Source organism: Chiloscyllium punctatum, chromosome 1 (genome assembly GCF_047496795.1).
Source record: "Chiloscyllium punctatum isolate Juve2018m chromosome 1, sChiPun1.3, whole genome shotgun sequence".
NCBI lineage: Eukaryota > Metazoa > Chordata > Chondrichthyes > Orectolobiformes > Hemiscylliidae > Chiloscyllium > Chiloscyllium punctatum.
The window spans coordinates 125,108,161-125,126,507 of NC_092739.1; the positions used below are offsets into that span (position 1 = coordinate 125,108,161).

Below are 18,347 nucleotides of genomic sequence, written 5' to 3' on the forward strand. Positions count from 1 at the left end.
TACATCTCTATGACTCTGTTAAAGTCTGGCCATTCTCCAATTCATTAATATAAGTGCTAAATAACGGAGGACCCAGAACTGGTCTCTGTTTTCAATCTGTGGGAAAAAAATAAACCTGACTCTTTCTCTCTCCTGTGAGCTAACCAATCCTCAACCCATGCCAATCCATTACACCAACACCATGAACTCCGAACATGTGCAATAACCTTCTCTGTGCACCTTGCTGTAAAAAAGACATTTTGACTTTAGCTTCATAAATTCCGCCGATTCCTACCCAAGTGCCAATTTCTATGTGTTCGAAGAAGACTTATATCCCATCAGACTGAGCTGGATTGGGATGGGAACCCAAATAGAAATGAAGTGCAAGTGAGCCGGAATAATGCTTCTGCCAGCCCCCAATACCCCCGCTCAGCTCATCGGGACAACATTGAGCGCAGGCAGGATCCGATTGAAGGCATGTTCGCACTATAACAGTACTGGATTATTACTTTATCGAATTGTTACAGTACTGGATTATTACTTACATTACTGGGTTACTACTTTATCAAACCGTGACCTTGTGTGAAGAAAAAAAAAGACCTGAATATTGATAACTAGCCGAACCGTAAAACTATACGTAATTATCTCTCAAGAATTTATAGAATCTAACAGAATTACAATTGGAGCAGAAACGAATTTCAACGTCACGCCATTTCTTCACTATTTTCAACACAATTTAGGGCAAATCGAGACCTTAAAATACATTTCACCTTTGTTCTCTGCCCCCGGGTCCGAAACAAAAGGAAATCCAATGGAATCCATATGACCACCCTGATTGTTAATGAACTGATTCGAGTTTATCCAAATGATTCACCCAGCTCAGGACACAGAGAAGCTGACATTCAATTAGCCCGACCTGGCAGCTGTTATGAAAGAGAATCCCCAACAATAAAGTGCATTCATCAAGTAGTATTTAATCAGCGGATTAGATACAAATATCTTAAAAGTCTGAAGAACTCTGAGGTTGCGAACATACTCCTTCCGCTTCTGAAAGGAATTATTTGTAAATATATACCAGGACGATCCTTAAAAGAGCGGTTGCCTTTGGGTGGGCAACCTTCTTCTTGGGACCTATTGCCCCCGCATTATAAGGAGCGCTAATTCCTACTTGAGACAAACCAGCCAACGTTATATTTACTCTTGGTGGCGAAAATATTACAGACAAAACAGGCTTTGCATTTAGTTACAGGCTGGAAACAGACTAAAGATTAACGTTAGTTTTGACACAAGTTCAGCTCAAATTGCAGGCAGATCCAAATGGGAATTGTCAGCGCACAGTTCATCAATGCTGATAACAAGCGGGGTACCAATGTAAACTGAGAGGCAACAATGCACCTAAACGGAGTGTTGGAACGACCCTCCGCCAGCCAACACTATTGACTTACTTTTAAATTACTCACAATAGCCATCCGAGACCTTTTATGTCTCTCTTCACCCTGTTGCCCTGACAACCTGTCATTGACAGGTAAATTGTATACAGAGCAAACCCGGGTTCTCGCATCATTGTAAATAAAGGATAACACCGCCTCGTCATTAGAAACGCTCAGCCGTTGTAAACTGGCTTACAACGGAAAATGCCTTAAGCCCCTTAGCAGCGTGTGGGCATTGGACTTAAGAATCAGCCACTCAGTTTAGCTCTAATTGTAGTGATCACTTTAACTTTTGTTAGCTTTATTTACCTTGTGGGACAGATACTAGAGTCTGCTGCGGTTTAAACATGTGCAGCAAGTAAATCGTTTTCAAGTAAGGTGCTGCTTTCTAAATGTAAAAAAGTTCAAGTTATCACTGATTTGGTAAACACCCTAATATACATATAGGTCCTTTCTTTTGTCCTAATGAAGTACATTGCGCTGCGTTCATTGTCTCCAATGCAAGTGACTACCCTACAGTTTTAATGTGTACTCAATATAATCCATGCGATGTGGTGGCGAACCGCTTTTCAGTAAAACTTGCCTCATTACCAGGGGTATATTTCCTTCCAGAGAAGAGGAATTTAAAACTGAGAGCTTAGTAGGAACAATATCTGCCATTTCAGCAACAAAAACGAAAGAAAAAAAATAAACATTTAAGGAGAAAGTGGATGCATAAACAATTGAAAAAATGCAACTTGGAGCTCAACGGCTGCTTCTCACGAATAAACTAATTAACGATAAATCCTATTAAATCATTAATTAATGTGTAGACCTTTCAATAGACTCAAATAAACGAGCTAACCAAGCACTTGTTGGCACACATGTCTGACTTGAAGGAGATTACTAGAAGCGTCTCCTTGAGACAAGGTTCCCAGTAATTGCTTTACAAGGACATCTCTTCATTTTACAATGCGTTCCCCAACTGTCCTTAAATAGAATGCTCGAATGTATCTCGCAACGGGCGCTGGCGGATATTTAGACCAATAAGGCCGTTCTCTCTGCAGTGTACTGAAGCTGGTAGAAGTTTGGATATTTAATATTAAGATGGGAGCAGTAACAATGAAAAACTCAAAATCTGTACAATAATGATGCAAATAATCCTTATTGGGTCATTAACAGTTGCCAGCACCGAGCCATCACTGAACTGTAATCCTCATTTGCTTGTTGTGGAGACCTTGGTAAAGTTTTTCGATTGTACAGGGAATTCTCCAGAGTGCTCTACTGGACAAATGTGGGCGTGTAAGAATGCAATTACTGACTTGGTATCCGACAAGATTGTATTTATGACCTGTTGATTGTATTTATAAATACATCTGCACTTTAGCTTAGCTGTTTCGATGTAGCTACCCAGACCGTTACACAAGATGTACTTGGTTCCACCCCCTATTTTTAAGCGATAGGGTATGTTCCGATACAGTATAACAGCCGCCGAGTATACAAGAGGATTGAGTTATAATTTATGTGGCAAATAAATCGCACATTAGTAATCTGTATTTATGGAGGATGTTCAATTGTCCGATCGTGTTCTGTCTGAACAAACTCCACTCTAATCCGTATCCGTCCCTCCCCCCCCACCCCCAGACATTTATTTTTAATCAATCAGACAGCTGGGAGAGACAAAGATTGGTCCAAGATTTATAAGGACCACTTTGCCCAGAGGCGCCACAAGAGGTGCCGGGAAGCGGTTTGGAGCTGCAATTCACTTAGGTGCTCCAAGTCACTGGGAACAGCACCTCAGTTTAGCGGAAATCTGGGGAGAGCCAGTCCAGTGGGAGGCTCCCGGAGTGTTTAAGGAGGTGCCTGTGAGTGGATGTGAGCTAATGCATGAAGCTCAACTCAACGGCTGTGATCGCCAGCGCTGGGGGAGGTCTACTTCAGCAGCTGAAGATTCAACCTTCAGACAACGCCTTACCTGCAGCAGCCGAGTTGTTCCCCTTCTGGTGGACTGAGAGAGACCTCTCTGTCACCATTGGCAGAACAAGGAACTTTCTCCAAAACAAAAGAAATCCATTGGAGCATCGTTCCTGGAAGCAAACCCCGGAAGCTGAAAGCTCATTAAGTAAGAAAAAGTGAAGCGTGTAGAAACCGAATTCTTGTTTTTGGTGCCGGTGTCCCTGAGGTTTGTGGTCATTATTTAGTCGGTGATCATTCATGAGGTTGCACAGCTCGGCCAGCAGCGCGATGGATGAAAGTTTGTCTCCGTTTGGGAGCCTGGCCAGGAGTTCGGGGAGCGCCTCTTGCAGGCTCCACAGCATAGACGCAATCTTAGGATTTACCAAAGAAGATTCCGTTCTCCATTCGCCCTTCACTCCCCACAGAAACTCCAGGAATGTGGAGCAAGCGGGGAAAAGCAATGCCCGGGATTGTTTCAACCGAATGTCAAACTTGAAGCATGACCAGGAGAACTCGGAGACTTTGGGTGGTAAGAGCGTGTTCTCTTGTTAAAAGCATGCTGTGCTGCAAGTTAATGTAAATGCAAGGGTAACGGGGGGTGAAGTCTGCCCCGAATACAACTGTCCACTTGTACACCTAGGTGTCAATGATCGCAGTTTTATTCTGTTCTGGAGTGGACTGTCCATTTAACAACAATGGCTGTAATTGCAAGCATTGAAACTTTAATCCCCTCATTGCCAGTCTCTATTATCATCTAAAGAGTTATGATAAATGCTGCAACTTGAGGTTCTTGTGGTGCAGTGGTAGTGCCCCAACCTCTGAGCCCAGGAGGCCCGGCTTCCAGTCGTCCCTTCTCCAGAGGTGTGTAAAAGCATCCCTAAACATCCCTGGGTTAGAAAATATCTCAATGTTGTAAATTAGAAGTAGGTTAACAAAAACAGATGAAGTAAAGATGTCATACTCTTCTGTTCGGGACAGATCATTTCTGTACAAACAGCACTAGCGAAGCTCTCCGGCCTCCGGATATTGTGAACAGCAAGCAACAGGAGAATAATGTGATAAACGCGGACCAAGCCAAGAAGAAACACAGGAGGAACCGAACAACATTCACCACATACCAGCTTCATGAGCTTGAGAGGGCCTTTGAGAAATCCCATTACCCAGATGTCTACAGCAGAGAGGAGCTGGCCATGAAAGTTGACCTTCCTGAGGTTCGGGTGCAGGTGAGTTATCAGTGTTTTCTCATGTGTGTGTGTGTGTGTCCGTGCTCTCTCTCCTACCAGCCGCACCCTCGGATCTTGCTCCCTACCCTTCCCTCACCACCTAAGTTTTTCGATTTGAAAATAAACCATTCGATGAAAACACGAGCTGGGAGCGGGACACGGTGATTTACCTCCCATTGACTTGGCCTGCCTGACAGTTACTGCCTCTCGGGTAATTTCTGAGCTGGGTTCCGGAAGTTAATACCTGAGCAGCCGCTCAGTTCTTCAGCATTGTCTTTAATTGCCAACAAGTCACTGCGTAAAGTTAGTATCTCTTCATTTGGGGCCTGGGATGAGGGGGCTGTTTCAGGATAAGAGATTAAGTAAATTCTTTGAAGAGTCAGGGGTGAATTCCTTGAAGAACGCATAACTGTGAAAGACTGTGACCAGCTGGACACTGAGAGGTTGTTCCCATTGACCTACGGGATCTAGAAGGTGTGTATGTGAGGGGGAGGCTGGGCTCCACAGTCTCAAGCCCAGGAATCGAACTGTTTAGGAGAAATCTCTTCGCTGCAAGGATTCTGAATGGTTGGAATTGTCAGCGCTGTCACGGAATACATTCCTAGCTGGAATAGACAGAGTTCTCTCCGGACAGAGGGATATGGCAAACAGTTACAAAAGTTGAAGCAATGATCTGCCAGGGTAGAGGGGCCGAATGGTCGCCTTCCGCTCCTATTGTGATCTATATGTTCAAGATGAACTTTAAAGTATACATACACTTCCCATCAAATCATGTCTTGTTATTTAATGTTATAACTTCAAATATCGTCATTCGTCTTAACGACCCCAAAATGGTAAATTATTCCCGATTTTAACACCGGCCTTCAATACATGAAGAATGCATTTGTATCTAGTTCCGAGACCAAAAGTCAAAACCATCAGGATGCATTCTGATTTTTGGTTTCACCTGATCTCATTTTATTTTTGTGACATACTGTTTGTGTCAGCCTGCATTAATTTACTTTATCAGTTTGCTTGTTACTTCTAAATCAATCCTCACGTTTATTATTCACACAATGCGCCCTTGTTCCATACCTGAACATAGATTATATTTGATTATAGCCTGAGTATTGCATCAGGAAGTATCCCATTTGTTGACTCTGGATATTCCTGGATTTTAGGCAAAAAAAAACTGGTTCTCGATGTGCATGTAACTCAGCCAGATTAGGGTGATTTAAAAAAATCCATGGATAAGCACATGGATGATAATGGGATAGTGTAGGGGGATGAGCTGAGAAATGTTCACAGGTCGGCGCAAAACTGAGGGCCGAAGGGCCTGTTCTGCACTGTATTGGCCTATGATCTATGATCTGTTAGATTCTATGCACAACTTTAAGCGTAGAAAGCCCAGTTGGAATGGCAGCTTCTTTGAAACAATTTTATCGATGCTGGGAAAGAAATAAAAACGGAAAGAAGTGCGGATGCTTTAAATCCGAAACAAAGATAGAAATTGCTGGAAAAGCTCAGCAGGTCTGGCAGTATCTGTGGAGAGAAATCAGAGTTAACGTTTCGGGTCCAGTGACCCTCCCTCAAACGCAATGTTTTACGCAGAGGGTGTTTTTTGTTTCCGGGGGAAAAAAAATACGCTGGAAGAAATGTTGCATGTGCTTCTTATTGGAGTGTGCCCAATGTAATTTTTACGATACGATTTAGGGGTGATGTCTGATAATGTTATACATTAAACAGATCAGCACCGTGACGAGAAGACTCTGGGCATGCATGGCCAATTAGTCAGTGTCTGTGGGTGGAAGCGAAATGCCAATTGGCCTGTGTCCAGTTTAGGTTATTGCTTCAGATTTGCAGGAACTGCCATCTAAAGTTCTCTCACCGAAGAGAGTGCCGAATACGCACGGTTTCTGTTCAGCCCGGACTCATTCGGCTTGCCGCCTTAACGACTCCTTTTCTCCTGCTTGGCTCGGCAATAAAAACATGCGTCGAATTTGACAGGTTTTAAGCGGCAAGGAGAAACTCTGAAATTTATTTCCTATTTATTGAAGATCCTGCTACTTTTCAGACCAATACTTCAGAAAGATCATGAACGCACCTTGTATAGGGTTTATTGAAAGCTCATCATCCTGGGCAAAAAATATAAGACCCATGCATCTTTCATAATATCATATATTTTGCCTTTAAATTTGATGCAGCCGACAATTTAAGGGCGGTAAATGATGCAATCCAATTCATTGATTAACACACAAAAGGACGCGACATTAACAGAAGTAATGGGTCAAATCTGCTCCGCAAAATACAAATGATGTGATGTGATAGAAGTGTCACATAAAATTCATTAGTCATAGAGTCATAGAATTTTACAGCATGGAAACAGACCCTTCGGTCCAATTTGACCATGTCGACCAGATATGCTAAATTGATCTAGTCCTATGTGCCAGCATTTGACCTATATCCCTTTGAACCCTTACTATTCATGTACCAATCTAGATGCCTTTTAAATGTTGTAACTGGACTAGCCTCCACCACTTCCTCTGGCAACTGTTCCATACACGCACCACCCTCTGCATGAAAAAAGTTGCCTCTCAAGTCCCTTTTAAATCTTTCCCTTCTACAATACATTGGTATTGCCGCAATTGGTTTTGTTCAAATTGGAGTTTTTGTTCAAAGTGCGATTAGAACTTCTTTTCTATAGCGGGATAACAGTAATCGTGTAGAGCTGATAGTGCTTTTAAAAAAATCAGTGGAGTTTGAGTGCAGTTTGTTCCTCTCTTCCCAATTGCGAACTCTTGAGCTACAAAGCGATCATGAACAATATCGGAGTCTTGCTTTTCTTCCTGTTTTCTTTGAAACAGTTGGTCACACGAACTTTTCCACCCAAATCACACGCAATTTTAACCTGCCCTTTCCGTTGGATGCAAAGGCGTAAGCAACTTGCTCGGGACAAGCGGGCTGGATGATTAAAACCAAACTATCATTATTGTATTGCTTGGCAGTTCTGACCATGCAAGATCCTTCCAGATTCGACTGCAAAGTAAATGTTGATCAGGTAAACTGGAATAGATTCAAATCAATCTCACCCATAAAAATAGCGAAGAAACAGGAATCCAATTGTTAAAATCCATCTCTTACACTAAATATATCTCGCTTTACTCAGTCTAAGTTCTGGCATTTGGATCTAACCAAAAAAAATTTGAAATTCAAAGCAAATATTTCCCGGCAACTTTGCTTGCAGGCACTAAATGAGGCATCTATGCAGCGAAGGTAGTTTGTCTTTGCTGATACCCGGTCCCTAAATATAATCAAAACATTTTTAAGAAATGGATTTTTGTGGGGAGAAAAGTAAGCTATGGAGCTATGTAAGCTGGTTGAGAAACTTACTAAACATTTCAGTCACATTAAAAGTTGTAAAAGTAACGAAGACGGCTGCAGTAGTTGTAATTCGATTTTTTTTGTCAAAGGAAAAGTGCGCTCGACGCAACATTAGGCCTTCGCCAGTGATCTGGTTAGATTCAGGTCAGATTCCTGAATTCCGTGCAGTGTCGTGGGTATTCGACCGATTGAAAACCAGCAATTGTTTATGTGCAGGTAGCTGGGATATTGTTCATTGGAAGTGACTCTTTGGCAGCATTTTTCATTGGAACATGGAAGGTATGTGCAAACAAGACAGACCCTAAAGAGTCTGCCCAATACACGCACATGCCATTATTGCTGCGTAAATCATGCAGCAAATTCGGGACCAGCAAAAGATCCTGTGAAACAAGAGCAGAAATTGTTGGAGAAACTCAGAGGGTTGACAATAGGGTCACTGACTCGAAACATTATCTTTGTTTTCTGTCCACAGATGCTGTCAGATCTGCTGAGTTTCTCCTCCAATTTCTGTTTGTGTTTCAGTTTTTAATACAGGTCCCATAAATTGTGAATTAATTGCTTTTCCGTTTAGCCTCTTGAACTATAGTTAGCTGTCAACTTCTCTATGAGTTCCAAGACATTGCTGCGTTCATTTTGAAAACGAATTAAATTCACAGCAGAAAACCGAGTGCTTGTCTTTCTTTTTTAAACAATCTGCATCTTATATCTCTGTTAATCCAATCTTTCTAGCCCTCTCTTCCATTTTTGCACTTTGGATTGACTTGACAGTGTGGAAACAGACCATTAGGCCTAACAGGTCAACACTGACTCTGTGAGGAGCATCCCATCCAGACTCGCCACCCCTCATGTCACTTGATTAGTGATCCAAATGCTGGGTCAATATTTAGGAGCCATAAGTTCCAATAGCAGTTGATTCCTGAAGTGACAGGATTAAACATGAAGAGATACTGGATCGGTTTAGGCTATATTCACTAGAATTGTGAAGAATGAGAGTGGACCTCATAGAAATCTATAACATTCTAACAGGACAAGACAGATTAATGCAGGAAGGATGTTTCCAATGAAACCAGGAGTCCAAAACCAGGCATCCCAATCTCAGGATGCATGTTAGGCTATTTAGGCAAAGAGGAGGAGAAATTTTCTCACCCAGAGAATGGTGAGCCAGTGGAATTCTCCACCACAAAAGCTGTTCAGGCTAAAACATTAAAAGTTTTCAAGGCAGAGATATAGATCCTAGAGCTAAAGGGGTGAACGGACATGGAGCAAAGATGGAAACAGGGTACTGACTTGGATCATCAGCCATGATCATATTATAGTGGAGCAGACTGAAAGAGCCAAATGGCATCTCCCTGTTTCTATTTTCTATGTATCTATCGCACTATGGCACCATTACCACATGGTGACCAACATTGTTGTAAAAATAATTGGTTCACTAATATCTTTTAGGTGACTTGATTTGATCTACATGTGACACACAGTAATGTGGTTGATTCTTAACTGCCAATTTGATTTGGGCAATTGCCAGTGATGCTCAACTCCCATGAATAAAAAATGTTTATCCCTAACAAATTCTCTAAGTTTCACACTCTGCAAGTTACCCATCAACTAATGCCACTTTAAGAAGATTAAAGCCCGTTTGCTAAACCTGATGAAGTGTCTGATTTGATTATGTACACACTTTTGTATCAGACCTTTAAGTGATTATCTGCACATTCAGCCAGATATACTGACAAGTTGAAAGAATTATAAATATGTTGTAGGTTTCAGACTGAGATGAGCATGAACAGTTTCATTCAAAATGTTGCAAATCTTTGAAATTCTCTATCTCAGAAAGTTCTAGATGTTCCAGCGCTCACCACTTTCAAGAATGAGAGAGAATTTTGATGTCTCAGGGATGTAGGGAGTTTGGAGTAAATTGACATTGAATGCAAGATCACCCAGGATTGTATTACATAATGGTGCAGGTTTGAAGATCCATATCAATACTGATCTTATTTCCTGTGGGTTCTGATATAGTTTCATATATAATTGTGCAATATTTTCCCAAGATCAGACTGAAAATGCACATAGAGGACATTGTTTGATCATCTGGGTGCTTTTCGTCATTTATATAAATATATAAATGACTTGGATGTGAGCATAAGAGATATAGTTAGTAAGCTTACAGATGACACCAAAATTGGAGATGTAGTGAACAGCAAAGAGGGTTACCTCAGATTACATTGAGAGCTTGATCAGATGGGCCAATGGACTGAGAAGTGTCAGATGGATAAATGCGAGGTGCTGCATTTTGGGAAAGCAAATCTTAGCAGGCCTTATACACTTAATGGTAAGGTCCTTGGGAGTGTTGCTGAACAAAGAGACCTTGGAGTACAGGTTCATAGCTCCTTGAAAGTGGAGTTGCAGGTAGATAGGATGACGATGATCGCATTTGGTATACTTTCCTTTATTGGTCAGAGTGTTGAGTACAGGAGTTGGGAGGTCTTGTTGTGGCTGTACAGGAGATTGGTTAGGCCACTGTTGGAATATTGCGTGCAATTCTGGTCTCCTTCCTATCAGAAAGATGTTGTAAAACTTGAAAGGGTTAAGAAAAGATTTGGAAAGATGTTGCCAGGGTTGGAGGATTTGAGCTATAGGGAGAGGCTGAACAGGCTGAGGCTATTTGCCCTGGGCTGTCAAAGGCTGAGGGGGTGACCTTATAGAGGTTTATAAAATCATGAGGGGTATTGATAGGATAAATAGACAAAGTCTTTTCCCTGGCGTGGAGAATCCAGAACTAAAGGGCATAGGTTTAGGGTGAGAGAGGAAAGATATAAAAGAGACCTAAGGGGCAGTTTTGTTATGCAGAGGGTGGTACGTGTCTGGAATGAGTTGCCAGAGGAAGTGGTGGAGGCTAGTAAAATTGCAACATTTAAAAGGCATTTGGATGGGTTTATGAATAGAAAGGGTTTGGAGGGATATGGGCCGGGTGCTGGCAGGTGGGACTAGATTGGGTTGGGATATCTGGTCGGCATGGACGTGTTGGACCGAAGGATCTGTTTCCATGCTGTACATCTCTATGACTCTATCTTAGCTCAACCATCTGCAATGAAAAAATTGAACTCATTTTGTTATAATCATGGAATTAATGTTTGAATGGCTCTAAGGTCTTGACTCATACTAATCTATCCAGAAGACCTTTCCATGTGCTTATTCTTGAAACTGTTTTCCTTGCCCTTTGTCATTAACCTTCCTTTCACCAATTTTACCTATGTCCCAATTATGAGCATTCTGGAAAACCTTGAATTAATGTCCCAGGATAATAAATCGTAGGCAGAGAGTGTGAAGAAGGCATTTACATGCCTGCATTCATTGGTCAGAGCATTGAGTATAGGAGCTGGGGCATCATATTGCAACTGTATAGGAGGTTGGTGAGGCCACCTTTGGAGTATTGTGTAAAATTTGGGTCACCCTGCTATAAGAAGAATATCATCAAATTGGCAAAGATGCAGAAAAAATTTAGAAGAATGATACCGGGATTGAAGGGTTTGAGTTGAAAAATGTGTTGAAAAGCGCAGCAGGACAGGCAGCATCCAAGGAGCAGGAGAATCGACGTTTCGGGCATAAGCCCTTCTTCAGCAGTCTACGTCGATTCTCCTGCTCCTTGGATGCTGCCTGACCTGCTGTGCTTTTCCAGCAACACATTTTACAGCTCTGATCTCCAGCATCTGCAGTCCTCACTTTCTCTTAGTTGACGGGTTTGAGTATAAGGGATTGAGAAGTGACCTTATAGAAGCTTATAAACTCATGAGGGGTATAGCTAAGGTAAATCACAGACATCTTTCCCCGGGGTAGGGAAGTTCAAAACTGAAGGACATAATTTTAATTTGAGAGGGGGAGGATTTAAAAAGGTCATGAGGAGCAATGTTTCACACAGAGGGTAGCTCTTATATGGAATGAACTGCCAGAGGAAGTGGAAGATGCAAGTATAGTTACAACATTTTAAAAGACAGTGGACAGGTATATGAATAGGAAAGATTTAGAGGAATATGGCCCAAATGCAGGAAAATGGGGCCACTTTAGTTTGGGAAACCTGGTCAGCGTGGACAAGTTGAAACAATGGATCTGTTTCTGTGCTGTATGACTCGATGATTGTAATTTCCTTCTATTTTCTTTTGATGACTAAAGCCCAATTCCTTATAAACCCAATGACTCTTCTTTCTATACCTGAAATGTGTTAGGTTTCTCACTTATGACTTTGCTACCATGCCATAGCTTTTATTTTACATTTTACATGTTGAGGTTTTCTGTATGTTTACTGCTACTCCAAAGATTTGATTTTGTTTTATTCACTTGTAGAATGTGGGCATTACTGGCTAGCCAACATTTATTGCCCATTCCTCATGGCCCTTGTAATTATGGTGGTGAGCCATTTTGTTTTAAATGCCTAGGTCACTATTGCCTGAGTTTGCTCTGCTTCACCGTTAGATATTTTCCCAACATTAAACTCACAATAACATTTTTCCTCTTCCAATATGCAGAATCTAATAATGGTCTGGACCGAATTTTATCTTCTTCCATTGATTTGTCAATTTACAGATTTTATCTAACTTCTCTTGATTTGGCCTCTTGGCTCAATTTGTGTGCTCCCATTGTTTTCCTTTCCATCAGTTTTAGGAAATCAGTTAGCAAGCTTTTCTCTTTTCCAAAATCATGTTCATTTTATTTTGGAACAAGGGCAGCAGATGAATGGAAGCACCACCATTCACAAGTAATGCACACTCACAGGAATGGGAGGAGGTCATTCATCCCTTGGAACAATGGATCTGTTTCTGTGCTGTATGACTCGATGATTGTAATTTCCTTCTATTTTCTTTTGATGACTAAAGCCCAATTCCTTATAAACCCAATGACTCTTCTTTCTATACCTGAAATGTGTTAGGTTTCTCACTTATGACTTTGCTACCATGCCATAGCTTTTATTTTACATCCCTGTTCCACCATTTTATGAGATCTGTGGCCTAACTCTATAAACCTGCCTATGGCCTACATTCCTTAATATGTTTGCTTAACAAGAAAAATTATCTATCTTAGTTTTAAAATTGTCAACTCATATAGCATCCACTGCTGTTTGTGGAAGAGAGTTCCAAACATCGACACACTTTCATGGAAGTCCCTACAGCATGGAAGGAGGGGCATTCAGCCCATCAAGTTGACATCGACCCTCCAAAGAGCATCCCACACAAACCCCTCCCCCCACCAAACCTATAACCCTGCATCTCCCATGGCTAATCCATCTGGCCTGTACATCCCTGGGCACTAGGGACAATTTAGCATGACCTTTGGACTGTGGGAAGAAACTGGAGCACGTGAAGGAAACCCACACAGCCAGTTGCCCAAGGTTGGAATCAAACCCAGGTCCCTGGCAATGCAAGGCAGCAGTGCTAATGACTGAAAGGCAGCAGTGCTAACCACTGCACTACTGTGCCACCCCTTTGAATGTTGAAGTGCTTCTGAACATCTCTCCTGAAGAGTCAGCACTAATTCACAGACTATGGCCTCCAGTTGTCCTGATTTGGACTTGCAATAATCCCAGCATTATTCTCACAACTCCTACCTGCACCACACATACTGCAGTGAGTTTGCCAAGGCTCACCACACTGTCTGAAATGCAATTAGGAATTAACTGGAGATTTTGCCCCCAATAGCTACAATATATGAGAGAATGAGTTCCTGATACTTGGTTGCATTATTTGATCAAATATTGATATTAGATACAGTTTGTATATTTTCTAGATCACATTTGTTCAATTATACAAATTTCACAGACGCCATATAATGTAGCAGTAAGTTTATGTTTAAATTCTATATTTTGTTTGTATCACTAACAACAATTCACAATTGACCATATGAACTGAAGGTCATTTCCTGATCTGACCAAGGTCTGAAACAGTATGAGCTAACCGAAAGAAAGCAATCACACACTAATCCAGCTGCTTATGATCAACAGCGTAACTTTAGTACATTGCAACATGAAGTTGCAAAGGATTTCAGGTGATCCCTTGGAATCCAGGACAATCCTACATTTACACAGTGTTTACTTAAATCCACCAGGATTGCCAACAATCCAAACTTTAGTCTTTGAATATTTTCTGTAGGTATTTTGGTGTGCCTGAACATAGCTGTCTTCTGGTTATGAGAATTTTAATCAGGACCAAACAGTATGAGGAAAGATTGGAATCTTATCAACTATATTTAAAAAAATCTCTTTACAAGTAGTAACATATATAATCTCGAGTATGAATACAAATGAAGTGCAATTCTGCTTAAGATGTAAGAGAAAACACACAGTTGAAACCAAGCAGAAGCATGTCTCCAGGACAGCTGCAATGTTGAGTCCCCACGAAGGCCCAATACCCTCCTATTAGACAATTAACTTATAGTTTTTGTTATAGACAGTTCCCATCTGATTTCCATTTTAAGTTCTGCATCAAATGCTGAGAACATCTTTGGCTTTGTATCTTTCTCTACTGGAAGCCATAGGAACTATTTTCATTAAAAAATATGTTTTTAATTTTCTATGCTGAATTAGCTGATCTCAGCCAGGAAAAAAAAAGGGTAAAATATCAGCCCCAGGAAACATATGAAACATATTCCTAACAGTCAACCTTTGAAGGGGGGATGAATAATAAGTTGAATTCATTGTATTGCAAATTTTGTTTCGTTTCAGGTATGGTTTCAGAACAGAAGAGCCAAGTGGAGGAGGCAAGAGAAACTGGAAGCCAGTGTAATGAAACGTCAAGATTCACCCATGCTTTCCTTCAACAGATCGTCACAGACTTCTACCATGAGCACTCTGAACAATAACTTGGCACTGGACCCTTGGCTCACTTCACCAATATCCAGTTCATCCACATTACAAAGCCTTCCAGGTTTCATGACCACAACACAAGGCCTACAGAGCAGTTATACCCCTCCACCTTTCTTGAATTCCTCAGCCATGAGCCACAACCTGCAAAGTATGGGTGCAACTCCCTCAACCTTCCCGTGTGGGACACCTTATGTGGACAAGTTTCCTTTGGAAAATGCAGAGCAAAGAAACTCCAGTATAGCTTCCCTAAGGATGAAAGCCAAAGAACACATCCAATTCATTGGGAAAAGTTGGCAGACAATCTGAGAGAGGTGGTGGAGATTATAAAATGAGAATTCTATTAACAATCCTTAATTGTTTAAAATGCTGATCACAAGTTTTAAATTGGGATGTAGAAGGGTTACATTAAATGTCAGAGCATCAGAAAATTCAGAAATTTTGAAGAACTTATCTTTAAACATGTCGTCTTTTTTATTTTTGTACATTTGTTGACAGTGTATTCATTGTAGCTGCAAAAAATTTGCTGTGTAGGGCATGTAGTTTCTTAAATTAATACTAAATGAGCCATAATTTAGTACTTTAAACCATTTTAATATTTGCAAGGCTTTACAAAAATAATCTGTTTGTAGAAAATATTGCATTTGACCATTGAGATGATTCACATCTGACCAAGATAACACAACTGTTTTCATAACTATGGCAATAAATGAATTCTTTATTAATAATAGAATATAAGCATTTTTACATCTAAGAAAATAATGCATCTATATTATTTCAATCTAGAATTTCTTCATTCCTGATACAACGAAATAAAGGCTAGCCGTGCACTTGCAGTGACTGGTCCAAATCATAAAATCATTCAGTGGAATAGATAATAAAGAAAGGAGGATTTTCATAATAGAATTTATATAATTACATTTTTGACATTAAGGCTTTTTATTTCTTAATGTATACATTTGTTTCTTCAGCCTTTCCCCTTGCTCAATTTATGGTTGGTTTTAGATACGGAGATGTAGAAGCCTTCAAATACCTGACCATTTGGTCAATCTTTGTGTATAAATCCAGACAGTATGTGACAACAACATCACAAAGAAGCTTCATCTTAGCCTTTTGTGACATACACTTTTGAGTAAGGGTCATTGAATTGCAATCAGATTAAGAACCTTGTCTATTTTTTTTTCAACTCTTTCTGCCAGGAGTGCTATGTCCAATGATATAGCTGTTAATTAATTACATTAAGTAATGCAACCAAATTGGAGCAAACATGGAACATTATGAGTCCATATGGCTCAGTAATATTCATGGTAGTGCATTTATCTCTAAGGGAAGAATAATAGGTACCTATTAGCAGTTAGAGCAGAATGTTATGCAGTGGTTTACTTTCAGGCCACAAAATGCAGTGAACTTTACAGGAATTTGTGGTTTAGTATCAAATGCTTTTGTGATCAGATCATTTTTTCACTTCAAAATGTGGAAAGGAGACGAAAGCAGAGAGAATATTATTAAAAACAATCTTGCATAATTTAAGATTAAATTTATATTAATCGTGTTTACAGTTCTAGTTATCAGGCCACTCTAATGAGCTAGAGATTCAGAAATCATGGGGAACAAAATTCAATATTGACATGGAGATCCGAAATGGCCAGTAGAAAATTGGCCAACTATCATATGAATGAAGGGACATGACTACAAAATCCACTACTGGCCATTTTTGTCCACTGCTACATTTGAATTACATGCCACTAAATGTGATTCTATGTCCGTTGTTGGTAATATCTGTTATACGTAAGTTTTAGTTAGTTACATGTAAGTCAAATGCAAATGTTTGCATTCTTAATGGTGGTAATTTCTTAATACTGTAGAAAATCTAAAATTGTTGTCCTGCTTTAAATTTGATTACATCTTGCAACCCAGATTCAATTGCTATTAAATATTTATTTTTTACGTTTGGAAATGTCCATTGTCCAATGGCACATCTAAATTCGTCAGACAATTGTGAACATGTGTACATTGTTTATAGCTAGCTACTTTCACTTGTGTGTTCACTAATATGTTATGTGTGGTCTATTAAAAAGAACAAAAGAGAGAACTTGCAGTTATATAGCACCTTTTATGGTCTCAGGATGCCCCGAAGTACTTTATAAGTGTAGTCGCTGCTGAAACGCAGAATAGCAGGCAGTCCCAAAACTGTAATAGAATAAATAACCACAGCATCTCATTTTAGGTAAGTTTTGAGATAAATCTTGGCAAAGCAGAGTATGGATTCTACTGCTATCACTTCAACAGCACTGTACCTGAGCTTAAAATCTCATTTGTTTATTTACAGGATTTGGGTGTAACTGGTTAGATCAGTTTTTATTATTCATCCCTCATTGTCCTAAGGAAAGGTGGATGAGCTACCTTTTTGAACTTCTATTGTTCATGTTGTGCATGGGGATTGGAACGGCAATAATGTAGTGGTAATGTCACAAGACTTGTCACCTAGAATTCCAGGCTAATGTTCTGGGACATGGATTCCAATCTCATCATAGCGGATGGTGAAATTTGAATTCAATAAAATTTGGAATAAAAAAACAGCTTAATGACAATCTTGTAAACATTGTTGGCTGTTGTAAAAAAGAACTCACTCACTTTGCTAATGTTCTCATGGAAATCTGTTCTCCTACTTGTCACTCCAGGTGCACAGCTATGTGGTTGACTCTTAACTGCCTCTGAAATGAACTAGCAAGACACTCAGGTAACACCATGAGGAGTGGACAATAAATGCTAGCCTCACCACTGGTGACCATGTGCCATAAACAAATTGTTGAAAAGGCACACCCACAGGGGCTACTATGAAGGGAATTTTCAGGATTTTGATCTAGCTACAGTGAAGGGACAGATGTTTTTCATTTATTCATTTACAGGATATCAGTGTTAGTGGCCAGGCCAGCATTTATTACTAATCCTTAATTTGCCAGAGGGCAGTTAAGAGTCAACCACATGATTGTAGGTCTGGAGTCACATAGAGACCAGACCAGGTAAGGATAGCTGTTTCCTTCCTCAAGGAACATTCGTGAACCAAATGAGCTTTTTTTTTAATAACAATCAACAATCATTAGTCTCTTAATTCCAAATTTTTATTGAATTCAAATTCTACCATCTGCCATAATGAGATTTGATTCAGCTTCCCAAAGAATTGTCTGGATCACTAGATTAATAGTCTAATAATAACACCACTCAACCATAGATATATGTCCAAGTCAGAATAGTGTGTGGCTTCAGGAGTCATCTGAAGGCAGTGGTGTTCCCATACATCTATTGTCTTTGTTCTACTAGGTAATACAAGTTACAGATGTGAAAGATGCTGTCAAAGGAGATTTTGTGAATTGCTGCAATGCATCTTGGAGATGGTATTCACTGTGGTGGAGGAAATGAATGGAGAGCCAATCAAGTGAGTTTCTTGTAATGGATGGTATTGAGTTTTTCCGTGTCCAAGCAAGAAGAGAATCACACCCTGACTCCTGCCTTGTTGGCAGTGGACAGACTATGAGCAATCAGGAGGTGAATTGCTCACTGCAGAGATCCCAG

The 18,347-nt window shown here is 40.3% G+C and overlaps 1 protein-coding gene across 1 annotated transcript; it reads left to right on the top strand.

The window, feature by feature from the left end:
- Positions 1–3,117: 3,117 nt before the first annotated feature.
- Positions 3,118–16,849, top strand: rx3 (retinal homeobox gene 3). The gene is made up of 3 exons (XM_072573504.1): positions 3,118–3,873; positions 4,323–4,567; positions 14,637–16,849. The coding sequence occupies exons 1-3, from the start codon at positions 3,603–3,605 to the stop codon at positions 15,081–15,083; spliced, it is 963 nt and encodes a 320-aa protein (XP_072429605.1). The 5' UTR covers positions 3,118–3,602; the 3' UTR covers positions 15,084–16,849.
- The last annotated feature ends 1,498 nt before the right edge of the window (positions 16,850–18,347 follow it).

Bases quoted from the DNA above. Each gene is read 5' to 3' on its own strand.
- rx3 (XM_072573504.1), top strand. From the start codon at position 3,603: ATGAGGTTGCACAGCTCGGCCAGCAGCGCGATGGATGAAAGTTTGTCT. The intron at 3,874-4,322 runs GTAAGAGCGTGT...TGTTCGGGACAG, and splicing joins GAACTCGGAGACTTTGGGTG to ATCATTTCTGTACAAACAGC. The intron at 4,568-14,636 runs GTGAGTTATCAG...GTTTCGTTTCAG, and splicing joins TTCCTGAGGTTCGGGTGCAG to GTATGGTTTCAGAACAGAAG.